At 36.4% G+C, this 26023-nt stretch overlaps 2 protein-coding genes across 11 annotated transcripts in view; both read left to right on the forward strand.

Annotated features, from left to right (window-relative positions):
* Positions 1-56: 56 nt before the first annotated feature.
* The window catches only part of HSPB11 (heat shock protein family B (small) member 11), a 43657-nt gene continuing 17690 nt past the window's right edge, over positions 57-26023 (forward strand). For 3 of the 10 annotated variants that reach the window (XM_049110428.1, XM_025427687.3, XM_049110427.1), the window contains exons 1-6: positions 567-726; positions 6732-6802; positions 7653-7765; positions 20499-20605; positions 22197-22265; positions 25683-25726. In XM_049110428.1, the coding sequence (XP_048966385.1) occupies positions 723-726; positions 6732-6802; positions 7653-7765; positions 20499-20605; positions 22197-22265; positions 25683-25726 (408 nt within the window). In that variant the 5' untranslated portion in view covers positions 567-722. Of the gene's footprint in view, positions 194-399; positions 494-558; positions 727-6731; positions 6803-7652; positions 7766-20498; positions 20606-22196; positions 22266-22812; positions 23057-25682; positions 25727-26023 lie in introns of those variants that run through there. The other 7 variants (XM_025427688.3, XM_049110426.1, XM_049110425.1 and 4 more) reach the window with 7 other exon arrangements.
* Positions 14601-16710, forward strand: LOC112647059 (prefoldin subunit 1). The gene has a single exon (XM_025427693.3). The coding sequence runs from the start codon at positions 16007-16009 to the stop codon at positions 16373-16375; it is 369 nt and encodes a 122-aa protein (XP_025283478.1). The 5' UTR covers positions 14601-16006; the 3' UTR covers positions 16376-16710.

Genomic DNA, 26023 nt, shown 5'->3' on the forward strand with positions numbered 1-26023 from the left:
GGCTGGGGAGATGCGCGTGCGCGGGACCCGGCATGAGGGGCGGGGCCGGGCCGGAGGCGGGGCCGGGCGGGAGGCGGGGCCGGGCCCTGGGCTGGAGACCCGAGGGCCGAGGGCTCGGATCCGGGAGAGGTGGGCACTGCGCGTGCGTGCCGGCGCGAAGGCGGGTCCCCGGGTGCTGCAAGCCCCAGGGAGGGTAGGCGGTGCGGGCTCCGGCCCTCGCCGGGGAAAGACCCTCGGGTGGGGCCGCGCGGCTCACCCCGCTCCGTGAGGGAGAGCGCAGGGCGCGGCCTGAGAGTCGGGAGGGGCGCGCGCCTCGGGGGCGGGGGCGGGGCCTGCGGGAGAGTCGGGAGGTGCGCGCCCCCGGGAGCTCCTGGGAGGCCGAGGAGAGGGGGCGGGGCTGGGGGCGGGGCTGGGGGCGGGGCGCGCGGGGCGGAGCGGAAGGAAGATCCCGAGCCCGGACGGTCCGCGCGCCTGGAGCTAACGGGAGGCGCAGGCGAGCGGGGCGGGGGCGGCGGCGGCGGGGGCGGTGGGAGCGGGGCTGCGTGCGGCCGGCGGGGCGGGGAGCTGGCGGAGGGCGCCGTGAGCAGGCTGACGGCGCGGGGCAGGGACGCGGGATGTCTGATTCCCCCGCGGGCCTAGAGACGCCAGTGCCAATCCACCAACTTTTTTGAGCCCTGAATAATGTTTTCACTCCCCAAAGGGAAAAGCAATTGCAAATCGAAATGAGTAAGCCTGCCAAACTGTAACCTCTCAAGGGCCACGTAACCCGTATGTTAGGAGCCATATAGTTCGTGTAGGATGTGGGGTCACTTAATACCTTTTATGTAATTTAGGGTGGGGCGTCCACAAACCTGAGCCCTGAGGACCCTGGGAGGTCTTGAAAGGAATGACCTGGGACGGGGGCAAGGAGGTGGTGTCAGAGCTGGTTTGCCTTTCTAGTGAGGTACCCAGCCCTGGGCCCTGGCTGTTTCCTGACTTACACAAAAGGCCCCCATCAGTAATGTGGACAGTGCCAAGGCAGGGATCAAGAGAACTGCGGACTTGACCCCTCGAGGTTTTCAGAAAGAAGGGCCAGAAAGGGCATGTGACCTGGAGAGTAAAGGGTGGCTAAAAGTGGCCCTGAGGTTAGACTACAGAATAAGGCAGCGGGGAAGAAGTCCAGGGGTAGGGACCTTAAAAATGCAGAGGAGAGCACCCCCCATTAATAATCTAGGCTTTGAGGGGATACGTGTGTATTTATTTGGAGTAAGGTATCCCAGGGTGGGGCGTTAGACTACAATGCAGACCTGCACCCTTGGAGTGGAGGCAACATTATCTGTGGGTTTCTTTTTGTTTTCCCCTGACAATATCAAACCTGACAGTGTCCTACTTATACAACCCAGAATGATGTAGTATCTGGATGTAGTTCACACTGTTAGCACATAACATTATAATATTAGTTGCATGCATGTTCATTTTCCTTGACTCTGAGCTTGAAGGCAAAAACTAAATGTTAGTCACCGTCTCTATCTGAGGTTGTAGTTGTCTTTGCGTTACTAGCAAGTGCAATGCCTGGTCCTTAGTTGGTATCTGAAAATTTTGATGGAGGCAGCCCGGGTGGCTCAGTGGTTTAGTGCCGCCTTCAACCCGGGGCAAGATCCTGGAGACCCAGGATTGAATCCCGTGTCGGGCTCCCTGCATGGAGCCTATTCTCCCTCTGTCTGTGTCTCTGCCTCTCTCTCTCTTTCTCTCTCTCTCTCTCTCATGAATAAATAAATAAATAAATTTTAAAACTTAAAAAAATAAATAAAAATTTTGATGGATGTAGTTCCTCCTTAACTCTAAAGAGTTTATATAATCTAAGATTATATTCCTTTACCTTTGGGGGCAGATACGGTACATTCTTGCCTTACAGTGTGACTCTATAATGAACCAAACGTATACGTTTTACACATCTAGATCAAGGGTCAGCAAACTTTTTCTGTAAAGGGCCAAATAATAAATATTTTAGACTTTCCGAGCCTTATAGTCTCTATCACAACTACTGTGTCACTGTAAAAGTAGCTATCAACAATGTATAAATGGTTGACCATGGCCAAGTTCCAATAAAACTATTCATGGATACTGAAGTATGGATTTCATATAGTTTCATGTAATCTTCATGAGTCATAAAATATTATTTTAATTTTAAATAGTATTTTAAGATAATAAGCATCCTTTAACTCATAGGCCATATAAAAACAAATGGCTGACTAGATTTGGTTCTGCCACCCCAATCAAGACCAATCCTTGTGTGATTGACTTTTTAAGTATAGGCCTTTATTGTTATTAAATATATTGTTCATCATATCTCATCTTTCTAGCTTGCTCACATCTTTTTATGTGCTAATTCTGTCATCTAGCATGTTAGCTGATAGCCCAGCTTTGTGTCATCTGCAAAATTGATGATACTTTTTCTATCTTTAATTCATAAAAATGTTGAATGGCAAGAGGACAGAGGTTTTTCACAGTTAATTTTGTCCCATTAATCATCATTCTTTGAGCATAGCCAAAGAGATAAATGTTTACCTAAAGTACTGCCTGCCACCCAATCCACATTTCTCTGTCTGGTCCATATAGGAATCTTGAGAAGCTTTGTCTAAAGTTTTGTTGAAATATTCAGAACATGTTCTTAATTGGTTAGTAACTCTATCAAATAAGCAAAAAGAAATGTATAGGTTTGGTATAACCTTTGTGAACTAATGTTAGTGCTGCTTTCTATTGTACAACTACTCTCATTTACATTTTCAGGGCTATCATTTTAATAATGAAATTTAATAATGTTAGAACTTTGTTGAGAATTAATATCTGAGTTCATCAATCTGTATTTCTAGGAATTTATCATCTTCAAATTAAGGACTAACCATGTTCATCTAACACTAGTTCTCTGGTATCAATAGTATTAAATGCAAGAAAAAAGTTAAGAGGCACAAATAGAAAATGTTAGAACATATGCCTTTTTTCTTGACCAGTCATGACTTTTAACACTATCATAGTAGATTTTAAAATTCCAGTAAAAAATGAACCTTATGCCAATAAATATAAAAACTAAGAAGAAATAGGTAATATTTCTACAAAATATAAATTTCAAGATTGACTCAAGGTGGTATGGAAAACCTGAAAAAAATCTGAAATATTAAAAAAAAATTCTGTTTACAAAGATTTTACCAGGCTTACAAGATCAAATAACCTTCTGTCTTATACAGATTGCTCCAACAACTAGAAAAGGGGGAAGCTCTCTAACTTATGTTGGAAGTACAGTCTTGATTATAAAACTAGATACAGGAGTGCCTTGGTGGCTCAGTCCATTGTGCATCCAACTCTTGATTTCTGCTCAGGTCATGATCTCAGGGTTGTGATATCAAGCCTCTGTCCCCTCTCTGCCACCACCTCAGCACTTTGAGCTCAACTTAGAGTCTGTTTGAGCTCAGCTTAAAGTCTGCTTGTCTCTTGCTTGTCTCTTTCCCTGTGCTGCCCCTCCCCTATGCCATGCCCTTTCTCTCTCAAGTAAGTAAATAAATAAAACCTTAAAAAAAAGAGATAAGGACTGAATAACAAAGGAAAATTATAACCAATCTCACTTAGAAATGTATTTGTAAAAAATCTAAATAAAATGTTAGCAAACTGAACCCAACTATGGATGAAAATGATAATATATCTTAGCCATGTAAATTGAGTTTATGCTAGGAACTGGGGATATGATAACAATAGAAAAATCTTGATTTAATTGATCATATTATCAACCTGTAGAAAAATCTAAATGATCATCTTAGTAAATGTTAGAAGAGTATTTGATAAAATTCAGTGTTTGTTCATGGAAAAATAAAACCTAACACACCAAAAGAGAAGGAAATTTCTATAACCTGATGAACAGTGTCTAACAAAACCTTCAGTGAGCATCAAATTTAATGGTGAAATGTTGGAAATATTCCTTGTATGGTAAAGAATAAGACTTTTTAAAAATAATGTTATTTTTTAAAATGTCCCATTTATAATAGCAATAGAAACCATAAGACATCTAATAATAACTCTAACAAAAGAGGTGAAGATATGTTTGGGGAAAACTAGAGAATCATTTCAAAGCTTAAAAGAAGTCTTAAATAAGGTTGCCTGGGTGGCTTAGTTGGTTAAGCATCTGCCTTTGGCTCAGGTTCTATCTCTGCCTTCCTCCCTCTTTTTCATGAATAAATAAATAAAATCTTTTTAAAAAGTCTTAAATGAAGAGATATGCCAGGTTCATGTATTTGAAGACTCATTATCATAAACACGATATTCTCTCCCAGTTAATCTGTATGTGGAACAAAATTACAATCAACATCTCAAGAAATTTTTTTCCTCTAGTTCATTTTTTTCCCCAAAGATTTTATTTGAGAGAGATAGAACATGAGTAAGGAGATGGGCAGAGAGAGGGGGAGAAGCAGACTCTACACTGAGCAGGGAGCCTGAAATCATGACCTGAGCTGAAGGCAGATGCTTAACCGACTGAGCCACCCAGGTGCCCCATTTTTCTGTAATTTAAAAATCTTTCTAATAATTAAGATACAAAACATAGAATTCTGAAAATTAAGTAGAGGAATTTGCTTTATCAAATGTTAAGTAAGACTTATTTTATCCTTTTACTTTCAGTCTATCCTTATATTTACAGTGTTTCCTGAAAAGAGTATCTGTTGAGTTTATTTAAATTCAGTCTGATAATGTAGTGTTTAGGTTGTTAACATTTAATAGAATAATCAGTGCACTTGTGTTTAAAACTATCTTCTTGCCATTTCTTTTTTTTTTTTTAAGATATTTTATTTATTTATTCATGAGAGACAGAGTCAGAGACATAGGCAGAGGGAGAAGCAGGCTCCCTACAAGCCTATATTTTCTACAGGTTGATAATATGATCAATAAATCCCTACAGATTTATAGTAGCTATCTTTGCTAATTCCAGTACTTGGATCATCTATAGATCTGCTAAAGTGATTTTGTATATTGGATGTAAAATAGGCACTGAAGTAAATAATGCTTTTTCCCAGAGAGGACACACCAGTTTCTTTGCCCTGCAGCCAGGAGGATAAGGGGCAGATCACTTTAGTCTACCTAGGGATTAAACTGAGTTATAATTTTATTTAAATACTTTCAGTTTACATTTGATTTCAGATATTTGGAAGTGAGATCAGTTTCCTCCATCAGGGCTTTGGGAGCTAAGTACCCAAGATCACAGAAATCTTTCTTTGCTTTTCAGTTCCTATGCCCAGTTTCCTGGGAAGCTCCACTTAGGGCATGTTTTCTCTGATCTTATTAGGGGTTGAGTTGGGTTGGGGCTAGGTTGCAGCTTTACTTAGTTGCACTTTATGACACAGCAATAAGGCTAAATCTCAAAAACATAATGATGAATGAAAGAAACCAGATACAAATGAATACAAACTGCATGATTCTATGTATATAAATTTCAGGCAAAATTAATCTGTTAGAAATAAGGACCATGCTTATCTTGGGAAGGAGGGAAGGGAAGTGACTGGGAAGGGGCATGCGGAGGACTTCTCAAGTGCTGGTAATATTCCATTTCTTTACCTGGGTATGGTAACTTTGTGAAAATGTATTGCTCTATATACTTCTGATTTGTGTTCTCTTCTTTATGTATGTTTTATAGTTCAGTAATTTTAAAAAGTGTGTGGGGGTGGGGAAACACAAACAAAAAAAAGAAAAAGAAAACTCAAGCTACAGACTAGGAGATATCTGTGACACATATAACAAAGGATTTGTATCCAGAATGTTTTATTTGAAAAATTCCTATAAATCAAAAGGAAAAGGACAACAAAATTTTTAAAAAGCACTCCAATAGCAAAATGAGCAAAGGATGAGGAAAAGCAAATAACAGAAAAAGAGGACTGAATGGCCCATAATCATATGAAACAGTATTCAGTTTCACTAATAATCATGGAAATACAAATTATAACCTTATTGAGATACCATTTCACATCAATGAGATGAGCTAAAGTCAAAATGTCTAATAATACCAAGTTCGTGAGAATATAAGGAAGCAGAAACACTTATACACTGCTGATGGTAGTGTAAATTGTTAAAATTTCAAGATCAAATTGATCAGTTATTGACTTGAAGATATGCTGATTCTAAGTTTCTGCAATTTTACTTCTGTAAAGAAAGAGACTTTTATCATAAACAGTTTCTCCTCTATATACTAAGGATACATACACAAAGATGTACATTTCAAATTTGCTTATAATAGCAAAAAATTGGAAACTACCTAAATATTCATCATTAGAGAAATGGAGAAATACCTGACAGCAGTTAAGATGAACAAAGTAGATTTACATGTATCAACATAATAAAACTTGAAAATATAATATTAAATTTAAAAAGCAAGGATATATATACTGAGGAAGCGTCTAAGTTTTAAAAGGGCAGTACATATTGTTTATGGATATGTATTGATAAAAGTATAAATACATAGTAAGGAGGGATATTCATCAACTCCAGAATAGCTCTTACCTTTGAACCAGGAAGGTGATGAGTAAAAATGTTAACATTTATTAAATCTAGGCAGTGGGTATATAGTTGTTTAATATGTGACATTCTCTGTACTATGTTGATTATTTATTTGAAATAGTTTCATTTTTTTTTTAAAGTTAGCCAGAGGCCAGGATATGAAGTGTATTGGAAGCCTTTCTCCTTTTTCCAAACACTCTTTGTCTTATCATTCTTTATAGATACAGCTTTCATAGTCACTTTGCATCTATATATTGGTTTGTGCCCTGTTACCACCAGATCAAGGAGAAGGGTGAGTGTGACTGATAGAATCTTATCTAGTCTTCTTTGTCTAATCTACCGGGGTCCATGTTAGAGTTCAACAATGTTTTTACATATATTTTTATTAAACTGAAAATATTACCATACGATAGAAATGTCTTTCAATCCATGACCCAAGTGACTGATTTAGAATTTAATAATAAGCAAAAGTTTTTCTTCTCTCTTATTTTACATTCTGCTCCAAAAAGTAATGATGGTAAGATATCTTTTAACATGTGACTAATATTATTTGCTACTTCAGTTGATAAATGTATGGATAAACAGTCATGTGGGGTGCCTGGGTGGCTCAGTTGGTTGAAAGTCTGACTCTTGATCTCACAGTTGTGGGTTCTAGCCCTGTGCTGGGCTCTGTGCTGGGTGTGGAGCTTACTTAAAAAAAAAGAAAAAAGAAAAACAAAAAACAGAAAACACAACAGTCATGAAAACATCTGTTCTTTTGCTCCAGATTATTTTTTAATGTCAGAAATATAATGATATAAATAGTTTGAAAATTTTACACATTAATTTATGTTACCTTAGCCTGTTAACTATTTCTGTATCATTATTGAGGACTTTCAATTTTAGAATCAGAAAAATGTTGTCAGAGTAGTCAGTGTTGTCTTTTGTGAAGTAGAGTGGTGGAAATAATCACTATTTTACAGATTATTCCTGGGAGAGGTTAGAAGTTTATTTTCATAAATAAACATGTTAGAGTCCCTCCCACTTGTTGAATAGCTTGGTGGTTAAGCTGTGTGCTAGGCAACAGGCTTTCTTTCTCCCTTTACTCCGATGAAGTTCAGAGAGTCAAGAATTTGCTTTTGTTATTATTGTTTTACTTGCAGATTAAACACTTGAAGATGAGAAAAATTGATCTATGTTTGAGCTCTGAGGGGGCTGAAGTGATTTTAGCTACATCAAGTGATGAAAAACACCCACCTGAAAATATGATTGATGGGTAAGAGTTACTATTTTTTCTTCCTTAAAGCCTTGATATTAGGTCAGTGAACCTCCTGAGTACTGGGATTATGCTTTACAACAACTAGAACTTTTAAACATAGTTTAATAAATGTTTGATGAAGTACATTACTTGACAATATCCACCTTAGGTACCATTTGTGAAACAAATTCAGTTGAGTATACTTAGGTTTTTGATCCTTTTCTTTATAATTTTAAAAGTGACCTCTTATGTAAATAGTTTTTTAAGAAGTAGTTTAACAAGACAAAACTTCAAACAACAACTACCTCATTTTATGGAAGAGTACATTTTAATATCTGGCTATGATTTTATTCTAAGTTTTTTTTAGTAAATAGGAATAAAAACATTATAACTTCTCAGGTATTGCCTATTTCCTTAGTGGTCTAAGCAACATCTTTGTTGAACTGAAGGCTTAACCTCCTGCTCTCCACCTGTATTGTTTGGTTCTCAGCTTCTTGATACCATTCCAATTTCCTCTCCTTACTGTGTTAGAGCTTATTCTAGGTGAGATAAGTATCATTCTTAGGCTTTTAAATTCCAAGAAAAAGTGGTTAATGGAAAAACATTTTTTAATAGTTGTGACTATTTTATTACTCTCTTGAGTTCTCTTTCTTGGCATCTGTACAATGACCAGAGTTTGACTCATAGAATCATATAATTTTAGAGCTGGAAGGACTTAGGATTGTATCTTATCTAAACCTTTCATTTTAGAATTGTGGTAAGAGAGGTCCAAAGAGGTCAAGTACTAGTTTTAACTAAAGGCAGAGCCAGTTATAACACAGATCTTGTGGTATTTTTGTGTTCTATTGTGAATTCCATGTATCTGGATAAAATTCTAGCAACTCAACCGCTTCCTTTAAGCCTACTTGTTATCTCCTCTCTGACATCTGTCCTTTTGGCCTCATGTAGGATTAGTTTACCTTTTTGTTGGACTCAAAGAATTTAGTATATGCATCTATTATCTTTTTGTCCCTTTTTTGTATAATTCTTTATTTTTAATATTTGTGTCCTCTCTTAACTATGAATTCCTAAAAGTTAGAGACTATGACTTATTCAGCTTTGACTCCAGAATGTCCTTTTTTTTTTTTTTTTTTTAAGGATTTTATCTATTTATGCATGAGAGACACACAGAGAGGCAGAGATATAGGCAAAGGGAAAAGCAGGCTCCCTGTAGGGAACCGGCTATATGACTCTGTTGGAGGACCCCAGGATCATGATCTGAGCCAAAGGCAGAGACTCAACCACTCTACCACTCAGGCATCCCTGACTCTAGAATGTCTTAAAATAGTTTTTGAGTAGCTTATTGAATTAGACCATCAAATATTAATCAAACTCAATTAATATTGGAAAGTAGCCGAGAACACACACACATATATATGCACATATTTTATATTTGCACAGGGCTTTGTAGTTTCATAGATGTTATGTCATTTGACCCTCACTGTAAGCTTGGGAAATAAGGTAAAATATTTAAAAAATGTATTTTCAACCTTATTGTAAAGATGAGGAAAAGGATAATTGTAGGTAAAGATGACTTGTTCAAAATTACACAGATAACCAAGTGGTGGAATCAAGATTAACACTCATGTCTTCTAACTCCCAGTTTGGGTTTTTTTGTACTATACTATGATAACTCAGACTTTAGGTTTGTTTTGTTTTGTTTTGTTTTGTTTTAAATTTTTATTTATTTATGATAGTCACACAGAGAGAGAGAGAGAGGCAGAGACATAGGCAGAAGGAGAAGCAGGCTCCATGCACCGGGAGCCCGACGTGGGATTCGATCCCGGGTCTCCAGGATCGCGCCCTGGGCCAAAGGCAGGCGCCAAACCGCTGCGCCACCCAGGGATCCCCAGACTTTAGGTTTGAATCCAAAACTTAGCATCTGTTTTTTACCTGTGCCTCTTAATCCTTCTTAGTTTTTTATTTCCTGAAATTCAGGTAATAGCTATTTATCCCACTCTGCCTTGGAGTAGAGAAATTAATGTGGGAACTGCTGTGAGGATGCACAGGTAGCTAGAGATGTACCTTAAGTTATTTTCAGAAATAGAGATCTTTCTGGGCCACCAGGATGGCTCAGTTGGTTAAGCATCTGAATTCTGCTCAGGTCATGACCTCAAGGTCCTGGAATCAAGCCCCACGTTGGGCTCCATGCTCAGTAGATAGCTTGTCCCTTTGTCCTTCCCTCACTCATTCTCTCTTGCTCTCAAATAAATCTTTTTAAAAATTAAAAAAAGAAACAGAGATCTTTCCAAAGATTAGCCCATATTACTGAACAATTAAGGACATAACATTTAGAGACTAACTCTTAGTATATATAGAAAACTATATAGAAGCTATATAGAATAAAAGTATATACTGACCTGATAATTGAACAGAACATATCAGAGACTTTTAATGTATATGCATTTACGACAACAAATAACAATTAGACTTTTGTAGTAAATATTAAAAATTATTTTTTGCTCATAAGTTGGTTTGTCCAAATGGAAATAACCATATAATCATTTGGTTAAAACAGTGCCATAAAATTGCCCCCAGTAGATAGTTTTCTCCCAATTCTCAATTTCCTCAGAAATAAGAGTTAAAGGGCAGCCCGGGTGGCTCAGCGGTTCAGCCCAGGACCTGGTCCTGGAGACCCAGGATCGAGTCCCGTGTTGGGCTCGCAGCATGGAGCCTGCTTCTCTCTCTGCCTGTCTCTCTCTCTCTCTCTCTCTCTCTCTCTCTGTGTGTTTCTCATGAATAAATAAATAAAATCTTTAAAAAAAAGAAAAGTTAAAGAAAGTAATTATATTTCTACTTATCTTTGACTCTACTTTTGCTCTCTGGTATTTAATATGTCAATGAAAAAAGAGAAAGGAAGTTCTATACTAGGGAAAAAATAAGTTAAAAGAAAAAGTAGAAGAGAGAATTAGTAGGATACTAGATTTATAGTTAAAATTCTTGGTTAAGTGAACTATATATGTTATCTTGGACTAAAGGCATATGTGTTACTCTTTGAGCTTCACTTTTCTGATCTGAAAAATGGGGATAACACCACCTTTCCTGACTACATAGGAGTAGTGAAAAAAAATCGCATGAGGTAATAGATGTTAAATAGTTGTTAGCTATAAAGCTTTATTTAAAAGAAAACTGCTGGTTTGCCTAGGTGGTACAGTGGGTTAAGCATTCAATTCTTGGTTTTGGCTCAGGTTGTGATCCCAGGGTCATGAGCTCAAGCCCCACATTGGGTTAGATGCTCAGCACAGAATCTGCTTGAGACTCTCCCTCTGACCTTTCCCCCACCCCCATGCTCTCACACTCACACACTCTCTTTCTCTAAAATAAATAAATCTTTAAAACTACCATTTTAATAACTTCATTATACATATGAGAATTCAGTTATATGTCATTTAAATTTTTATTTATTTTCTAAATTCCAGTATAATTTAACATAGCGTTATATTAGTTTTGGGTGTGAAATACAATGAATCAACAATTCTGTACATTATTCAGTGCTCATCACAAGTATACTCTAATCCCCTTCATCTGTTTCACCCATCCCCTCACCCACCTCTCCTCTAGCAAATACCAGTTTGTTTTCTATATGAGTCTGGTTTTTTTTTTTTTTTTCTTACTTGGTTTCTTAAATTCCACATATGAGTGAAATCATAAGGTATTTGTCTTTTCTTGACTGATTTATTTCACTTAGCTTTATACTCTCTAGCTCCACCCATGTGTTGCAAATGGCAAGGTTTCATTCTTTTCAATGGCTATTATTCCATTGTACATATATCACATCTTCTTTTTCCATTCATCTATGGATAGACATTGGGGTTGCTTCCATATCTTGCCTATTGTAAATAATGCTGCAGTAAATGTGGGGGTGCACATATCTTTTCAAATTTGTGTTTTCTTTTTCTTTGGGTAAATACCTAGTGGTGGAATTAGTGGATCATATGGTGATTCTATTTTTAGTCTTTTGAGTAACCTCCATATGGTTTTCCACAGTGGCTGTGCCAGTTTGCATTTCCACCAATAGTGCATGAGCATTCCATTTTCTCCACATCCTTGCCAACACTTCTTGTTTCTTGTATTGATTTTAGCCATCCTGACAGATGTGAGGTGATATCTCTTTGTGATTTGATTTATATTTCCCTGATGGTTAGTGATATTGAGCATCTTTTCATATGTCTGTTAGGCCATCTGTATGTCTTCTTTGGTGAAGTGTTTGCTTATGTCTTCTGCCCATTTTTAATTGGATTGTTTGGGGTTTTTTGCTGTTGAGTTGTATAAATTCTTTCAATATTTTGGATATTAACCTCTTATTGGATATATATCATTTGAGGATATCTTCTTTCTTTTGGTGGGTTGTCTTTTTATTTTGTTGATGGTTTCCTTCACTGTGTAAAAGCTTTTTATTTTGGTTTAGTCCCAATAGTTTAAATTGGTTTTTGTTTCCATTGCCAAAGGGGATATATCTAGAAAAATGTTTCTACCACAGATGTTAAGGTATTACTGCCTATGTTTTCTTCTAGGAATTTTATGGTTTCAGGTCTCACATTCAGGTCTTTAATGCATTTTGAGTCTATTTTTGGGTATGGTGTAAGCAAGTTTCAGTTTCATTCTTTTATATTTAGCCTACCAGTTTTCCCAACACCATGTGTTGAAGAGACTCTTTTTCCCATTGTATATTCTTGCCCTTTTTGTGTCAGAGATTAATTGACTATATAATCATATAAGTCATTTTTAAAAATATTTTATGTATTTATTTTGAGAGAGAGAGAGAAAGAGCAGGGGGAGGAACAGAAGCAGTGGAAGAGAAAGAATCTCAGGCAGGCTCCACACTGAGTGCAGAGTCTGACATAGGGCTTGGTCTCACCACCCTGAGATCATCACCTGACCCAAAATCAAGAGTCAGAGGCTTAGCCCACTGAGCCACCCAGGCCATCCCTATGTCATTTTTAAAACCAGTACATCTCTACATGCCATTTGGTGTTGTTATATTGGTCATTTTTATTAAAATCATGTGAGAAACAGAGGGCAATTATAAGTTATTTAAATAAATGAAACTTAAAACCATATAAATAAAAAATAAATTGTGAAATAGTAAGCATCATATAAAATATCCAGAATTGTGAGTTGGACTTGTTTTGTTTTGTTTTTGGTAACAGCTTTATTGACACATAGTTCACATAGAATGCAATTCACCCATTTAAAATGTACAATTTATTGGGTTCTAGCATGTTCAGAGTTATGCAGCCATCTCCAAAATCAATTTTAGGGCATTTCATCACCCCCAAAAAAACATTGCCCCTTATATTTCCCCTATTCCCACCAGCCCTAGGCACCCACTAATACACTTTATATCTCTTTAGATTTGCCTATTCAGAGAGTTCTTATACATGGAATCATACATATGGTCTTCTGTGACTAGCTTCTTTCACTTTACATATTTTTAGCATTCACTCATATTATAGCAAATATCAGTGCTTCATTCCTTTTTATTGCCAACTAATGTTCCATTTATGGGTATAGCATATTTTATTTATCCATTCATTAGCTGATGGATATTCAGGATGTTTCTACTTTTTGGCTTAATGTTCTCCAATCTTATTAAAAAATGGTCAACTTAAAATCCAAGAAATTCAGCAAACCCCAAGCAGGATACATATAAATAGATCATACTGTAATCTGCTGAAAAATAAAGAAAAACATTTTAAATAGCTGCAGAAAAACAAACAAACAAAAAAACCCCACATTAACTACAGGGGAACAGTAGTACCAGTGACAGCTGACTTTGTATCACAAACAGTGGAATACAGGTGACAATGGAACAATATCTTAAATGCTGAAAAGAGAAACAACAAAAAAAACCCTGTCAACTCAAAATTCTGTATCTAGCTAATATGTACTTCAAATATGAGGGTGAAATAGAGACATTTTATTCACCACAAGTAGACCTACATCACAGAAAATGTTAAAGGCAGTTCTGCACATTGAAGTGTTAATAATACTAGATGGAAATTCAAATTTACAGCAAGAAATTAAGTATATTGGAAATGGTAACTGTAAAAAAATATCCTTTTTCTTTTAATTTTTTAAAAAGTCAATTGACCACTTAATGGGAATGAAACACATTGTACTGTGGGATTTATTATATATATATGTAATAAATGTTATACATAACTATAAAATATATGAAAGTAATGGCACAAAAGTGGAGTTCAATGTAAATTAACTATCATGAGGTTCTTATGACCTTGAGAATAGACACACACACAAAAAGAAAATTAAATGGAATTTTAGTTTTTTAAATTATTTTTTATTTTTTTATTTAGTCAAAAGTAGATAGGAAAAGAGAAATAGAACAAGAAAAAAATAGTTGGGAGGGACAAATAGAAAATGAATACCAAGATGGTAGGCTTAAACCTAGCCATATCCATAATTATATTAAATGCCAGTAGGCTAAACACTTCAATTAAATGATGGAAATTAACAAATTGTCAGACTGGGTCAAAATACAAAGCACAGGTATATGCTGTCTGTAAGAGGTGTACTTTAAATATGAAGTCACAAATAGGTTGAAAATAAAAGGATGAAAAAGATGCATCCTATAAATACTAAACAGAGAAGTGGCTGTGGCTTATTCATATCAGACAAAGTAGAATGTAAGATAAGGAGAATTACCAGAGATAAAGGGGACATTTTATAATTTTTGAGCATCCTTTCTTTAGAAAGAGGTAATAATCTTAAAGTATACTGACCTGATAGTCTTCAAAACACATAAAGCAAAAACTGACAGATGAAAGTGAGAAATAAATCTACAATCATAGTTGGAGATTTTAACACCTTTATTTCAGTAATGATGAAGCAGTCAGACAAAATCTAAAGATACAGTTAGTAAAGACATAGTAAAGATAGGATAATCTATACAACGCTGTCAGTCACCTTGACTGAATTGACATTTATACAACGTTATAACCAACAATGGCACATGGAAGAAGTATACATTAAATATTCACTGAAATGTGCTGGACCATAAAGTCTCAATAAATTTCAAAAGATTGAAATCTTAGGGAATGTATATTTTTAAAAATGGTACATTTGAGATGATGGATATGTTAACTAACTCTACATGGTTTCCCAACATGTAAGTATATCAAATCATCATGTTGTTCACCTTAAACTTACACAATTTTGTATGCTGATTATATTGCAATAAAGCTGGAGAAAAAAAGAATTTGTTCTCTGACCCCTATGTAATTAAGCTATAAGTAAATTAAAAATAAATCTGGAAAAATATTCCTGAAACTCAGAAATTAAACATGGTACTACTTCTAAATAACCCCATGGGTCAAAGAATAAATCACAAGGGATGTTAGAAGATATTTCTAACCAAATGATAATGAAAATACAATATATCCACATTTGTGGATGCAGCCAAAGTGATGCTTCCAAGGAAATTTTTTATAGCATAAATACTTTATCTTTAAAATAATTTTTAAAAACCAATAATTAAATTTCTAACATAGGAAACTAGATAAAGAAGAGCAAATTATACCCAAAAAAGTAAAAGAAAATAAAGGTAGAGCAGAAATCAATAAAATAGACAATTAGAAAAAGATTAGCAAAGCCAAAATAGATTATCTAAAAAGATTATTAAAAGTTATAAACGTCTAGGAAGATTGACCCAGAAAGAATAGAGAAAATATAAATTACCAGTACCAGCAATGAAAGAAACAGTATCACTACAGTTTCTAAAAGATTAGTAAGTCACTATCAAGGACATATTTAGGATATCAATTCATTATATTGTATACCTGAAACTAATATGTTATATGTCAACTATACCTCAATTTTAAAATATTTTTAATTAAAAAAGAGAACAAATTTAGGCTAATAAGTTTGACAATTTAAATGGACAGATTGCTTTAAAAAAACTCAACCTATAAAAATGACAAGAGATGAAATAGGAAATTGGAATAGTCATGTATCTGTTGCATAAATTCTATCAAATATTTAGAAGAAAAAATAATATAGATCTTTCAAAAATAGAGCAGGAAATATTTCTCAAATTGTTTTTTATGAGAACAACATGCCTGATATCAAAACCTGACAAAAGACATTACAAGGAAAGGAAAGAAAAGGATGAAAACAGAAATTAAAGACCAATACCCTATATGAACATAGACACAAAAATCCTTATAAATAGAATCTGGCAGGCGCACCGAGTGAACCAAGATGGCGGCTCCCGTGGATCTGGAGTTGAAGAAGGCCTTCACAGAACTTCAAGCCAAAGTTATTGACACTCAACAGAAGGTGAAGCTTGCAGACATACAGATTGAACAGCTAAACAGAACGAAAAAGCACGCACATCTTACAGATACAGAGATTATGACTTTGGTAGATGAGACTAACATGTATGAAGGTGTAGGAAGAATGTTTATTCTTCAGTCCAAGGAGGTAATTCACAGTCAGCTGTTAGAGAAACAGAAAATAGCAGAAGAAAAAATTAAAGAACTAGAACAGAAAAAATCCTACCTGGAGCGGAGTGTAAAGGAAGCTGAGGACAACATCCGGGAGATGCTGATGGCACGAAGGGCACAGTAGGAAATCTCCAGCCGAAGCTTCCTGCCCCCTCCCATTCCTGGCAAGGGCAGGTGGGAGGCCTACATGGAGAAACTTCTCTTCTGCCCGGGTGGACTTTTTATTTGGATGATCTCATAACCCTGTGTTTTCTACTTCACCATGATACTCTTTCAGACCCCAGTTCTGTATTTTTTATCCTGGCTCTGTCTGCCACCCCTGTCCAGAACACTTTTCTCCCTGGGGGTGAGTCACAAACTCCCAGGAGAGGGAGATGGGAGCCATACAGATAGGGGAGCTCTGCCCAAGCCTATGAACTAGTTATGCTCCTTAGACCAATAAAAGGCATGTGTTCCCCCCCCCCAAAAATAAATAAATAAATAAATAAATAAATAAATAAATAAATAAATAAATAGATAGAATCTGGCAAATGGAATTAATCCTGGGAATGCAAGGTTGGCATATTTACCACATTATCATAGGAATACAAGGTTGAGTGTAGTTCACCACATTGCCAGAACAAGGGAGAAAAATCATGATCATCCCAATAAATGAAGAAAAAGCATTTGACAAAATTCAGCATTCATTCATGATAACAATTCTTAGGAAACAAAGAAGAGAAAGGAACTTCCTCAATCTGATAAAGGCATCCACTAAACAGGTTCAGCTTAGTGGTGAAATAATAAATGCTTTCCCCCTGAGATTAGAAGCAGAGCAAGAATTTTTCTTTCACTGTTCATATTCAGCATTGTTCTGGAGGTGTTAGCCCATGCAATAAAGCCCCCCCCCCAAAAAAAAGACATAAAAGGATAAAAATTAGAGTAAAATTGTCTGTTTATGGATTGTATTAATATTTCATAGGGGGACGTCTGGGTGGCTCAATGGTTTGGCGCCTGCCTTTGGCCCAGGGTGTGATCCTGCTGGGATTGAGTCCCACATTGGGCTCCCTGCGTGGAGCCTGCTTCTGCCTCTCTCTCTCTGTGTGTGTCTCATGAATAAATTAATAAAATCTTTAAAAATATATATTTCATAGGAATATACAAAAAACTAAGGAATCTTTTTTTTTAAAGATTTTTATTTATTTATTCATGAGAGACACAGAGAGAGAGAAAGAGAGAAGCAGAGACACAGGCAGAGGAAGAAGCAGGGAGCCCAATGCGGGACTCGATCCCGGGACTCCAGGATCATGCCCTGGGCCAAAGGCAGGCGCTAAACCGCTGAGCCACCCAGGTGTCCCAGAATCTTTTTTTTTTTTTTTTTAAAGCCTACTAGAGCTTTAAGTTTAGGTAGGTCAATATGCAAAAATCAATTTTATTACTATATAATAGCAGGAAACAGTTTGAAATTGAAGTTTAAAAAATTCCATTTCCAATAGTAGTCAAAACATAAAGGAATTAAGAATAAATTTAAACAAGCTATGCAAGACTTTTTACACTGAAAACCATAAAATGTTGCTGAGAAAAATTAGCTAAGTAGATGAAAAGATATACTACATTCATGATTGGAAAACTCAATATTGTTAAGGTGGCAATTTCTCCCTAAAATAACCTATTGATTCAGTACAGTGTTGATCAAAATCTCAATCAACTTTTACATAAAACACTTGATTCTGAAATGTATATGGAAATGCAAAGTCCTAGTCTAAATCAGCATAATTTGAAAAAAAGAAAGTTTGAGCATTTATGTTACTTGATTTTAAGACTTAAAAATAACAGTAATCAAAATAGTGTGGTATCTTTGTAAAGATAGACATATATACCAATGGAACAGAATAGAAAACCCAGAAATATAGACCCACATATACAAGCTCCATTAATTTTCAACAGAAGTCTAAAGGATACAGAAACAGGTCAGTGGAATAAAATGAAGGGGACAGATCGACCCATATGTAGTCCATTAATTTTAGGCAAAGACACCAAGGTAGTTCAGTTAGAAGAGGAAAGTCTTTTAATAAATGGTGCTGAAACACCTGAATAAACATACTCATAAAAACAAACCTCTACCCCTATCTCATATCAAACGCAAAAGTTAATGCAAGATGGAGCATAGATCTCCACTCAGAGCTAAAATTACTAAGCTTCAAGAAGAAAACATCAGAAAATACCTTTGTGATAATGAGATAGGCAAAGATTTCTAAGAGATAAAAATCACTAAACATGGGGCAGCTGGGTGGCTCCATTGATTGAGCCTCTGCCTTCAGCTCAGGTCACCGTCTCAGGGTCCCGGGATCCAGCCCTGCATCAGGCTCCCTGGTCAATGGCGAGTCTGCTTCTCCCTCTGCCTGTCTCCTTCTCATGCTCTCTCCCTCCCTCTCTCAAATAAATAAAATCTTCTTAAAAATCACTGAACATAAAAGAAACAAGTAATAAAACTGGATTTCACCAAAAATAAAACTTATGCTTATTGAAAGACACAAGTAAGAAAATGGAAAGGGAAACTACAGACTGGGAGAAAATATTCACAATACATATATATCTCATAAATGAATTCTACAAAAATATATAGTAAAGTACAGTTGACCCTTGAATAACATGGGTTTTAACTGCAAGGAATTTTTTTTAAGTAAATATATAGAGAGAGGTATAAACGTATTTTCTCTTCCTTTAGATTTTAACATTTTCTTTAGCTTACTTTATTGTAAGAACACAGTATATAATACATATAACATATGAAATATGTATCATGTTGTCAGTGAAGTTTCTGATATATACGTGTTTCATATATATAAGATTATATATATATGAAAAAAGTGCTTAACAACATTTGTTATCAGGGAAATACAAATTAATATTGTAGGACACCAGTTTATATCCACTAGAATGGGTAAAATTAAAAAGACTGACAATAGCAAGTGTTGACAAGGGTATGGAACAACTAGAACTCTCTTGCATTGCTGGTAGGAATGTAAAATACTACAACCACTTTGGAAATCTGGCAGCTTCTTATAAAGTTAAACATACCTCTGCCCTATGACCCAGCAGTTCTAATAATTACCCAAGAGAAATGAAATATGTCCCCAAAACACTTGTACAAGAATGTTTGTAACAACTTATTCATAATACTAAAAAGCTGGAAGCAATCCAAATATCCAACAAAATATCAAACAGAAGAATGGATAACCAAATTGTGGCATAGTCTATGGTTATAGAAATCAGAGCAATAGTTGCCAAGGGAGGTAAGAATTGTCTGGAAGGAAAGTTTCTGGAGCAATGGAAATGCTATATATCTTGATTGGAGTATTGGTTGCCCTAGCCTATTGGTTACATAGGTATATATATTTATCAAAACTCAATGAATTGTATATTTAAGATAAATTTCAGTGTAGATAAAATTTTTCCTTCAAAAAAGAAGGAGCTTATATAGTTAAAATAGAAATGGTTATTTCAGTGGGCAGTACTATATATATACTATATATAAGATTTATGACATAAATTTGAATGCATGTTTGTTTTTTCAACACACATCTTTTGCGTATCTAGGTCAGCCATTGTGATAGTTTGCTGGGGTACAAAGATAATTAATAGAAAGTGGTTGGACTCAGAACTCAGCATCTAGCAGGAGCCATAAAAGCACAAGAGATAAGTACCAATGTAAAAATGGATGCTGAGTGCAAAGGAGGCCTGAGGAAGTGATTCTGATTTGTTGAGGTTGAGAGATGGGACCAAAGAGCAAATAAACTTGTAAGGGAGGAAAGGCTTTTGGGTCAAGAGAACCTCATGATCTAAGTAAGGCACAGAAACATAAGCCTGTATGACGTGTTTGCAGAATCTTAATTGGCCCAATGTGACTACAGTAATGGGAGAGGATACCATGATGGGAGACCATGCACTTTAATAATGCAACCAGATCATATAGGGTCATAAAATGCCATACTACACAGTCAGATTTATAGGCTTAAATAAGAGGCCACTGAAGGCTTTTAGACAAGAGTGACATCAATTCTGTTTCTGTTTTTTTTTTTAAATGTATCTGCTAGTAGTAAAGAAGAATTATTAAAGTTGGGGAGAGATTAGAGGCAGAAGGAAGAGATAGAAAGGGATTTCAAGAATCCAGGGTCATTTATTTAAAATACTTATTCACTAGAATTTTGTGATTAAACATTTTCATTTGGCTCTTCTTTTTTCTTTTTCTTTAAAATTAACAATAGGAATCCAGAAACATTTTGGACCACAACAGGAATGTTTCCCCAAGAGTTCATTATTTGTTTTCACAAACATGTAAGGATTGAAAGGCTTATAATTCAAAGTTACTTTGGTAAGCAAATCATACATTAATATTCATCATCTTTTATTTTTCCCATAGGCAGAGGGCACATATGTAAACTTTGGCAAAACACTAACTTTCCTTTGCAGCATGGAATCCAGTTTTATGGCTGGAATGGGAGAGTGGGGAGTACGGGTTAACTGCCTTAAGCACAGTCAGCTTCTCTAAAATTGCAAATTTGAAACCCTTCCAAAGCGCATAATAATTTCCATGCAATTTACTATGTGAAAATCTTTGGCAAAAATCCCTATTATGAACATAAGAAGCCAGCTTGCCAGAACACTAGGTTCTTCAACATCTTTATTCCAGATTCATTTGGCTTGGAGTTCTCTGTCAAATTCTTCTCGAAAATCTGATAACCTTGGTTATTTGCATTGGATAATTTGGATTCTTCTATTAATAATGGCATTTTCTGAGGGATTTAGGAGGACACTCTCCCATTGGAACATCATTCTAATCCTGTCTTGTGTTTATTTAGGGATAAAGTATTTCAGACAAAATCATGGCAGGAAAGAATACATCCCAGATGGTTCAAATGAGAAGACTTTATTGATAGGATTACTTACAAAATTATGGTCTGGGTAAGGGAACAAACCAGGGATGGTGAGAACGCCTTGAAACTAGCCACAGCAATAAGCCATTACCACTCTTGGGATAAGGGATGGAAATTGTGTTACTGGAGCCCAGTGAGAGCTGTAGTCTGTGGCTAAGGACCTGCCCAGCAGCAGCTGTAATCATGAAGGGACCCAACCACTGTCAAAGACATGGCACAGAAGCAGGAAGGGAGTGGAGAAAAAACAACGTGATCTCACTTCACCCCTGCCCTCCAGTTTCCTCCCAGTGCCTCCCATTGGTCAAATCTGACCAGTATCTAGTGATGCAATCCACAGGGGACCTCCCTCACAGGGCACAGAGAAGAGAAGAATGATTCTGGGGTAGCAGGGTCTGGATTAGGGGTAATAGAGGAAAAAACAGTTCTGAAGGAAGATGCCTGCATTCTGGTTAAGTCTATTAACTGTCATTAATTGTAGAAGCTCATAGACGCAGACATACCTAAAGTTTGAATTGCACTTCTGGCCCTTACTGGCTCTCTATCTCTGAACACTTTGCCTGACTTCTCTCTAAGGTGCCTGATTTCTCTAAGCCTGTTTCCTAATCAGTAAAGTAGATTAGTAATACTTTTTCTTATAAGATTGTAGTCAAGAGTAAATGAGTAAATGCCTGACTTAACAGTAGTTTCTTCATAAAGGTTTATGAACAAGATCACTAACAGTATTATTATTATTATCAGTATACAAATAACTCTGGATGATACCAAATTTAAAAAGACTCTACTAACTGTATTGTGTGCTTTGCAAACATTGTAAGATTACAGTGACCCATGGCTGCGTTTTACCATAGGTCCCTATAGAAAAACAGAGCATGTGAATGATTTTCAGAACATGGTATTTCTGATCCCAGTACTTTGTTCAGTCCCACCAGTGCTTGACACTTTGATACAGAAAAAAGGAATATAGGGATAGCAACATCAGATCAGATAGATAATTTACCCTGTATTTATTTTGTTTCCTTACAACATCAGTAAGGACCTTGAAGATTGAAAAGAGCACATCTAAAGAGCCAGTTGATTTTGAGCCATGGATTGAAAGAGGTATGTGCTTTTTTTTTTTTTTTTTTTTAAGATTTTATTTATTCATGAGAAACAGAGAGAGAAGCAGACACAGGCAGAGGGAGAAGCAGGCTCCATGCAGGGAGCCCGATGTGGGACTCAATCCTGGGTCTCTAGGATCACGCCCTGGGCTGAAAGGCAGCGCTAAACTGCTGAGCCACTCAGGCTGCCCTGTGCTTTTTCACCAGCATTGTTCTGGGCACGAGGAAGTAGAGTTGTCCTTTGATTCTGTATTTCCAACTGATCTGCATTTTGGTGAAGAAAAGATATCTCTTGTTGACTTATTTAGAGCCTAGAAAAACCCAGGTTTGAATACAAGACTACTTCTTCACTTACTGGTTATATAACTGTTAGCATGTTAATACTTAATTTTTCTGAGTTTCCAAATCCTCTGAAAAATGGGGATAGTAACCCATGGTTTAGGGTTTTGTAAATATAGTGTCTACCATATCATATATAGTAGACAATAAATATTAGTTTCTTGTCTTTCCTTCTTAACTAACTAATGGTACTATTTAAATATCATCAGCAGGGATCCCTGGGTGGCGCAGCGGTTTGGCGCCTGCCTTTGGCCCAGGGCGCGATCCTGGAGACCCGGGATCGAATCCCACGTCGGGCTGCCGGTGCATGGAGCCTGCTCCTCCCTCTGCCTGTGTCTCTGCCTCTCTCTCTCTCTCTCTCTCTCTCTCTCTCTGTGACTATCATAAATAAATAAAAATAAAAAAAATAAAAGATAAAAAAAATAAAAATAAAAATAAATATCATCAGCAGAGGGGCACCTGGGTGGCTCAGTGGTTGAGTGTCTGCCTTTGGCTCGGGTTGTAATCCTGGGGTTCTGGGATCGAATCCTGCATCAGGGTCCCCACTGGGAGCTTGCTTCTCCCTCTGCCTATGTCTCTGCCCCTCTCTGTGTCTCCCATGAATAAATAAGTAAAATCTTTAAAATACATACATACATACATAAATATCATCAGCAGAATTGCCCTTAGTTAAACACTACAAATTGGCTTTGTGTGTCTATTTCCTTTCCTTCCCAAAATTCCATGAAAATAATAGTAAAGGAATAAAAGGAGGCATGAACCTACAAGGACAAAACTAAAACAAACCAAAAAACCTATAGGAGACCAAAGAGGATGTGAGGTATCCATCTAAATTATGGAAGAGAGGACACGGGTAGAAGAGACTAATGTAGCTGAATGGAGTAGGTTATAACCTAAGTGCCCTCCAAGGAGAACGTCAATGTGAAGCAATACAGTCTGCCCAACAAAACCCCAGAAAGGTCTAGAATTTGAAGGCAGGATGTACCAGAGAAAGTATGAGTGGGACATGGACCAGAAAACAAGAGGGAATAGTTGAACATCTGTATACAGAGTGTTTGACCCTAGGTAAGTTCTCTTATCACACAAAGCTAGAGGACTCCTCCTTCCTCCCACAAACCGTCTGCAAGGGCTAAGGAGGAATACCGAATGTTAAGTCTCAGAACTCAGGGAGACCAGACATAGAAGAGAGAGTAAGTGAGACATGGAATACAGGAGATTTAAGTGGAAGCCTGCATATTGAATAGTGAGAACACCTCTGTGCTCTACTATTTATGACAGCAACTGAGAATATAGCCCTGGCCAGGAGACTAAATATTTTTGGAGAAACTGAGTGGCTCCAGAAAAAAAGATCTATGGATACTGACATAGACCACCTCATTCCTGGCTTCTCTGTTGAAGTCTGAGTCAGTGAGCATGGTTCATGGCACATAGTTTTCAAATGATTTATTTATTAAGTAACAAAAGATAGCCGAAGATCACCAGACATTTGATGAAGGCCTCAAACCCTGAATATAATCAAGCCTTTAGCTCTAACTCCAGTATATACGAAACAGAGAGTAGATGAATAAATGTAATGAAACCTTAAAGAGGCAAAATGACAAAATGTGGGATATTCCACAGGAAAACTGACCTGGTCTCTTTAGTAAGTCAGTGATGTGGGGAAAAAATGTGTGTGGGAGAGAGAAATCAGTTCAAGATTAAAGGAGACTTAATTCTGATTTGAATAAACCAACTTTTATAAAAAGACATTTTGGGGACAATTGAGAAATTTGAATGTGGATGGGGTTCTATATGATATTAAAGCAATTTTTAATTTTAGCCTGATAATAGTATTATGGTTATGTAAGAAAATATCCTTATTATTTAGAGATGGATAACCAGATATTTGGAGGTAAAATGTCATGTTCTTTAAAATGCTTTAGCAAAAAAATTCCATAAATCAAGTATAGTGAAATGTTAGTAATTTTAAAATCAAGATGATGGGTAAATATACAGGAATTATACCCTGTCTTCTTTGATGTCAGCATGAGATTTTCCAATTTTTCACAGTTAAAAAACTAAGCAAATGAAAGAAGGTATTATTAACTCCTGGTAGAGGAGGAGTTGTATAAGAAAGAAAATGGGATCATAATTCAATACTTATTTTAGCAGTAAATAACATTTACGTAGGCGATAATGTAACTGTCAAGTATTGATTTCAAAATTGAGAGGATGGTAGGAGGGAAAGGTTGAAGGAAGAGGAAGAAGATACTGATCTCAGAGACCCAAATTTTCTCCCACCATACTATAAAGTCAGTAAAGTACTACAAATCAAGAAAAGGAATATAAACATGTTAACCTTCTAGGAAAAAAAGCTGAAGGAGTTGAAAGCATTTGCCACTCAGGAGTAGGACTGGAGGGGAATGGGTCAAGCAGGGGATCACTATTCATTACCTCAGAGAGATCTTAGGAAACAAAGTCATGCACCATCTTACTTCCCAGAGACTACCCTGTTGGTAGTATGTTCCTTTAAAAATCACATACACCGACTATGCTGATACAAATAAAATTGATTTCTGAATAAGGTCAGTATTTGTTATTATATCAACCAAATATTTCATATTTCTAGAAGAATGTTTGATATGATTAACTTGTGAGCAATTAAGTTAATCTGCTTTAAAATTATATAGGTAAAGGTTTTCTAAAGTTAGATACCAGAAAAGATCACTTCATGGGCAGCATAATTCAACATCACAGTATAAATTCAGCATGAGAAACTGAGTTGTAGTCATTACCCATGAGAGTGGTAATAAGATGGCTCCTATCAGGCCTGTAATATAACTGTTAGTGCCTTGATCCTTTCTGTAATTTACATTTCCTTTTGTTTATACTTGCTAGGGATGTTTTAGAACTCACAGTTTATCTTTCATGCCTTTTACATCAAATATTCTCATTTTGATATTGAATTTTAACCCCCCAGCTCTGGTAAGTCTGATCTAACTATAGTTTACCAGACATCATATTTTGGTGAATATAAATTTCGGTAGCTGTCCTCATGCATTTTGATCCCTAACTCATTTCTGTTACATTTGTGCTTTAGATCTAGTCCACACAGAGGGGCAGCTTCAAAATGAAGAAATTATGGTAAGTCGATATACTTTATAGAGATAAATATTATCTTTAGCCAGCATAATCTATTTACATTTTAATTATATCTTCTCAGTCATGAAATTAATAAATACTTTTGTGATATGTTAGAGGTTCCATACCTAATCAACCAATAGAGAAGGTTATTCTCAATAATACTATAATCTAAATCTCAATAATACTATAAATACATTCATAACTAGGCTTTTATCTGTCATAGAATAACAGCAAGAATAAGACAATTCACTTATTTGTTTTTATTTTGTTCATTTATTTTGAAGTATTTACTTGCTT

The sequence above is a fragment of the Canis lupus genome, chromosome 5 (genome assembly GCF_003254725.2).
Source record: "Canis lupus dingo isolate Sandy chromosome 5, ASM325472v2, whole genome shotgun sequence".
Classification (NCBI taxonomy): domain Eukaryota; kingdom Metazoa; phylum Chordata; class Mammalia; order Carnivora; family Canidae; genus Canis; species Canis lupus.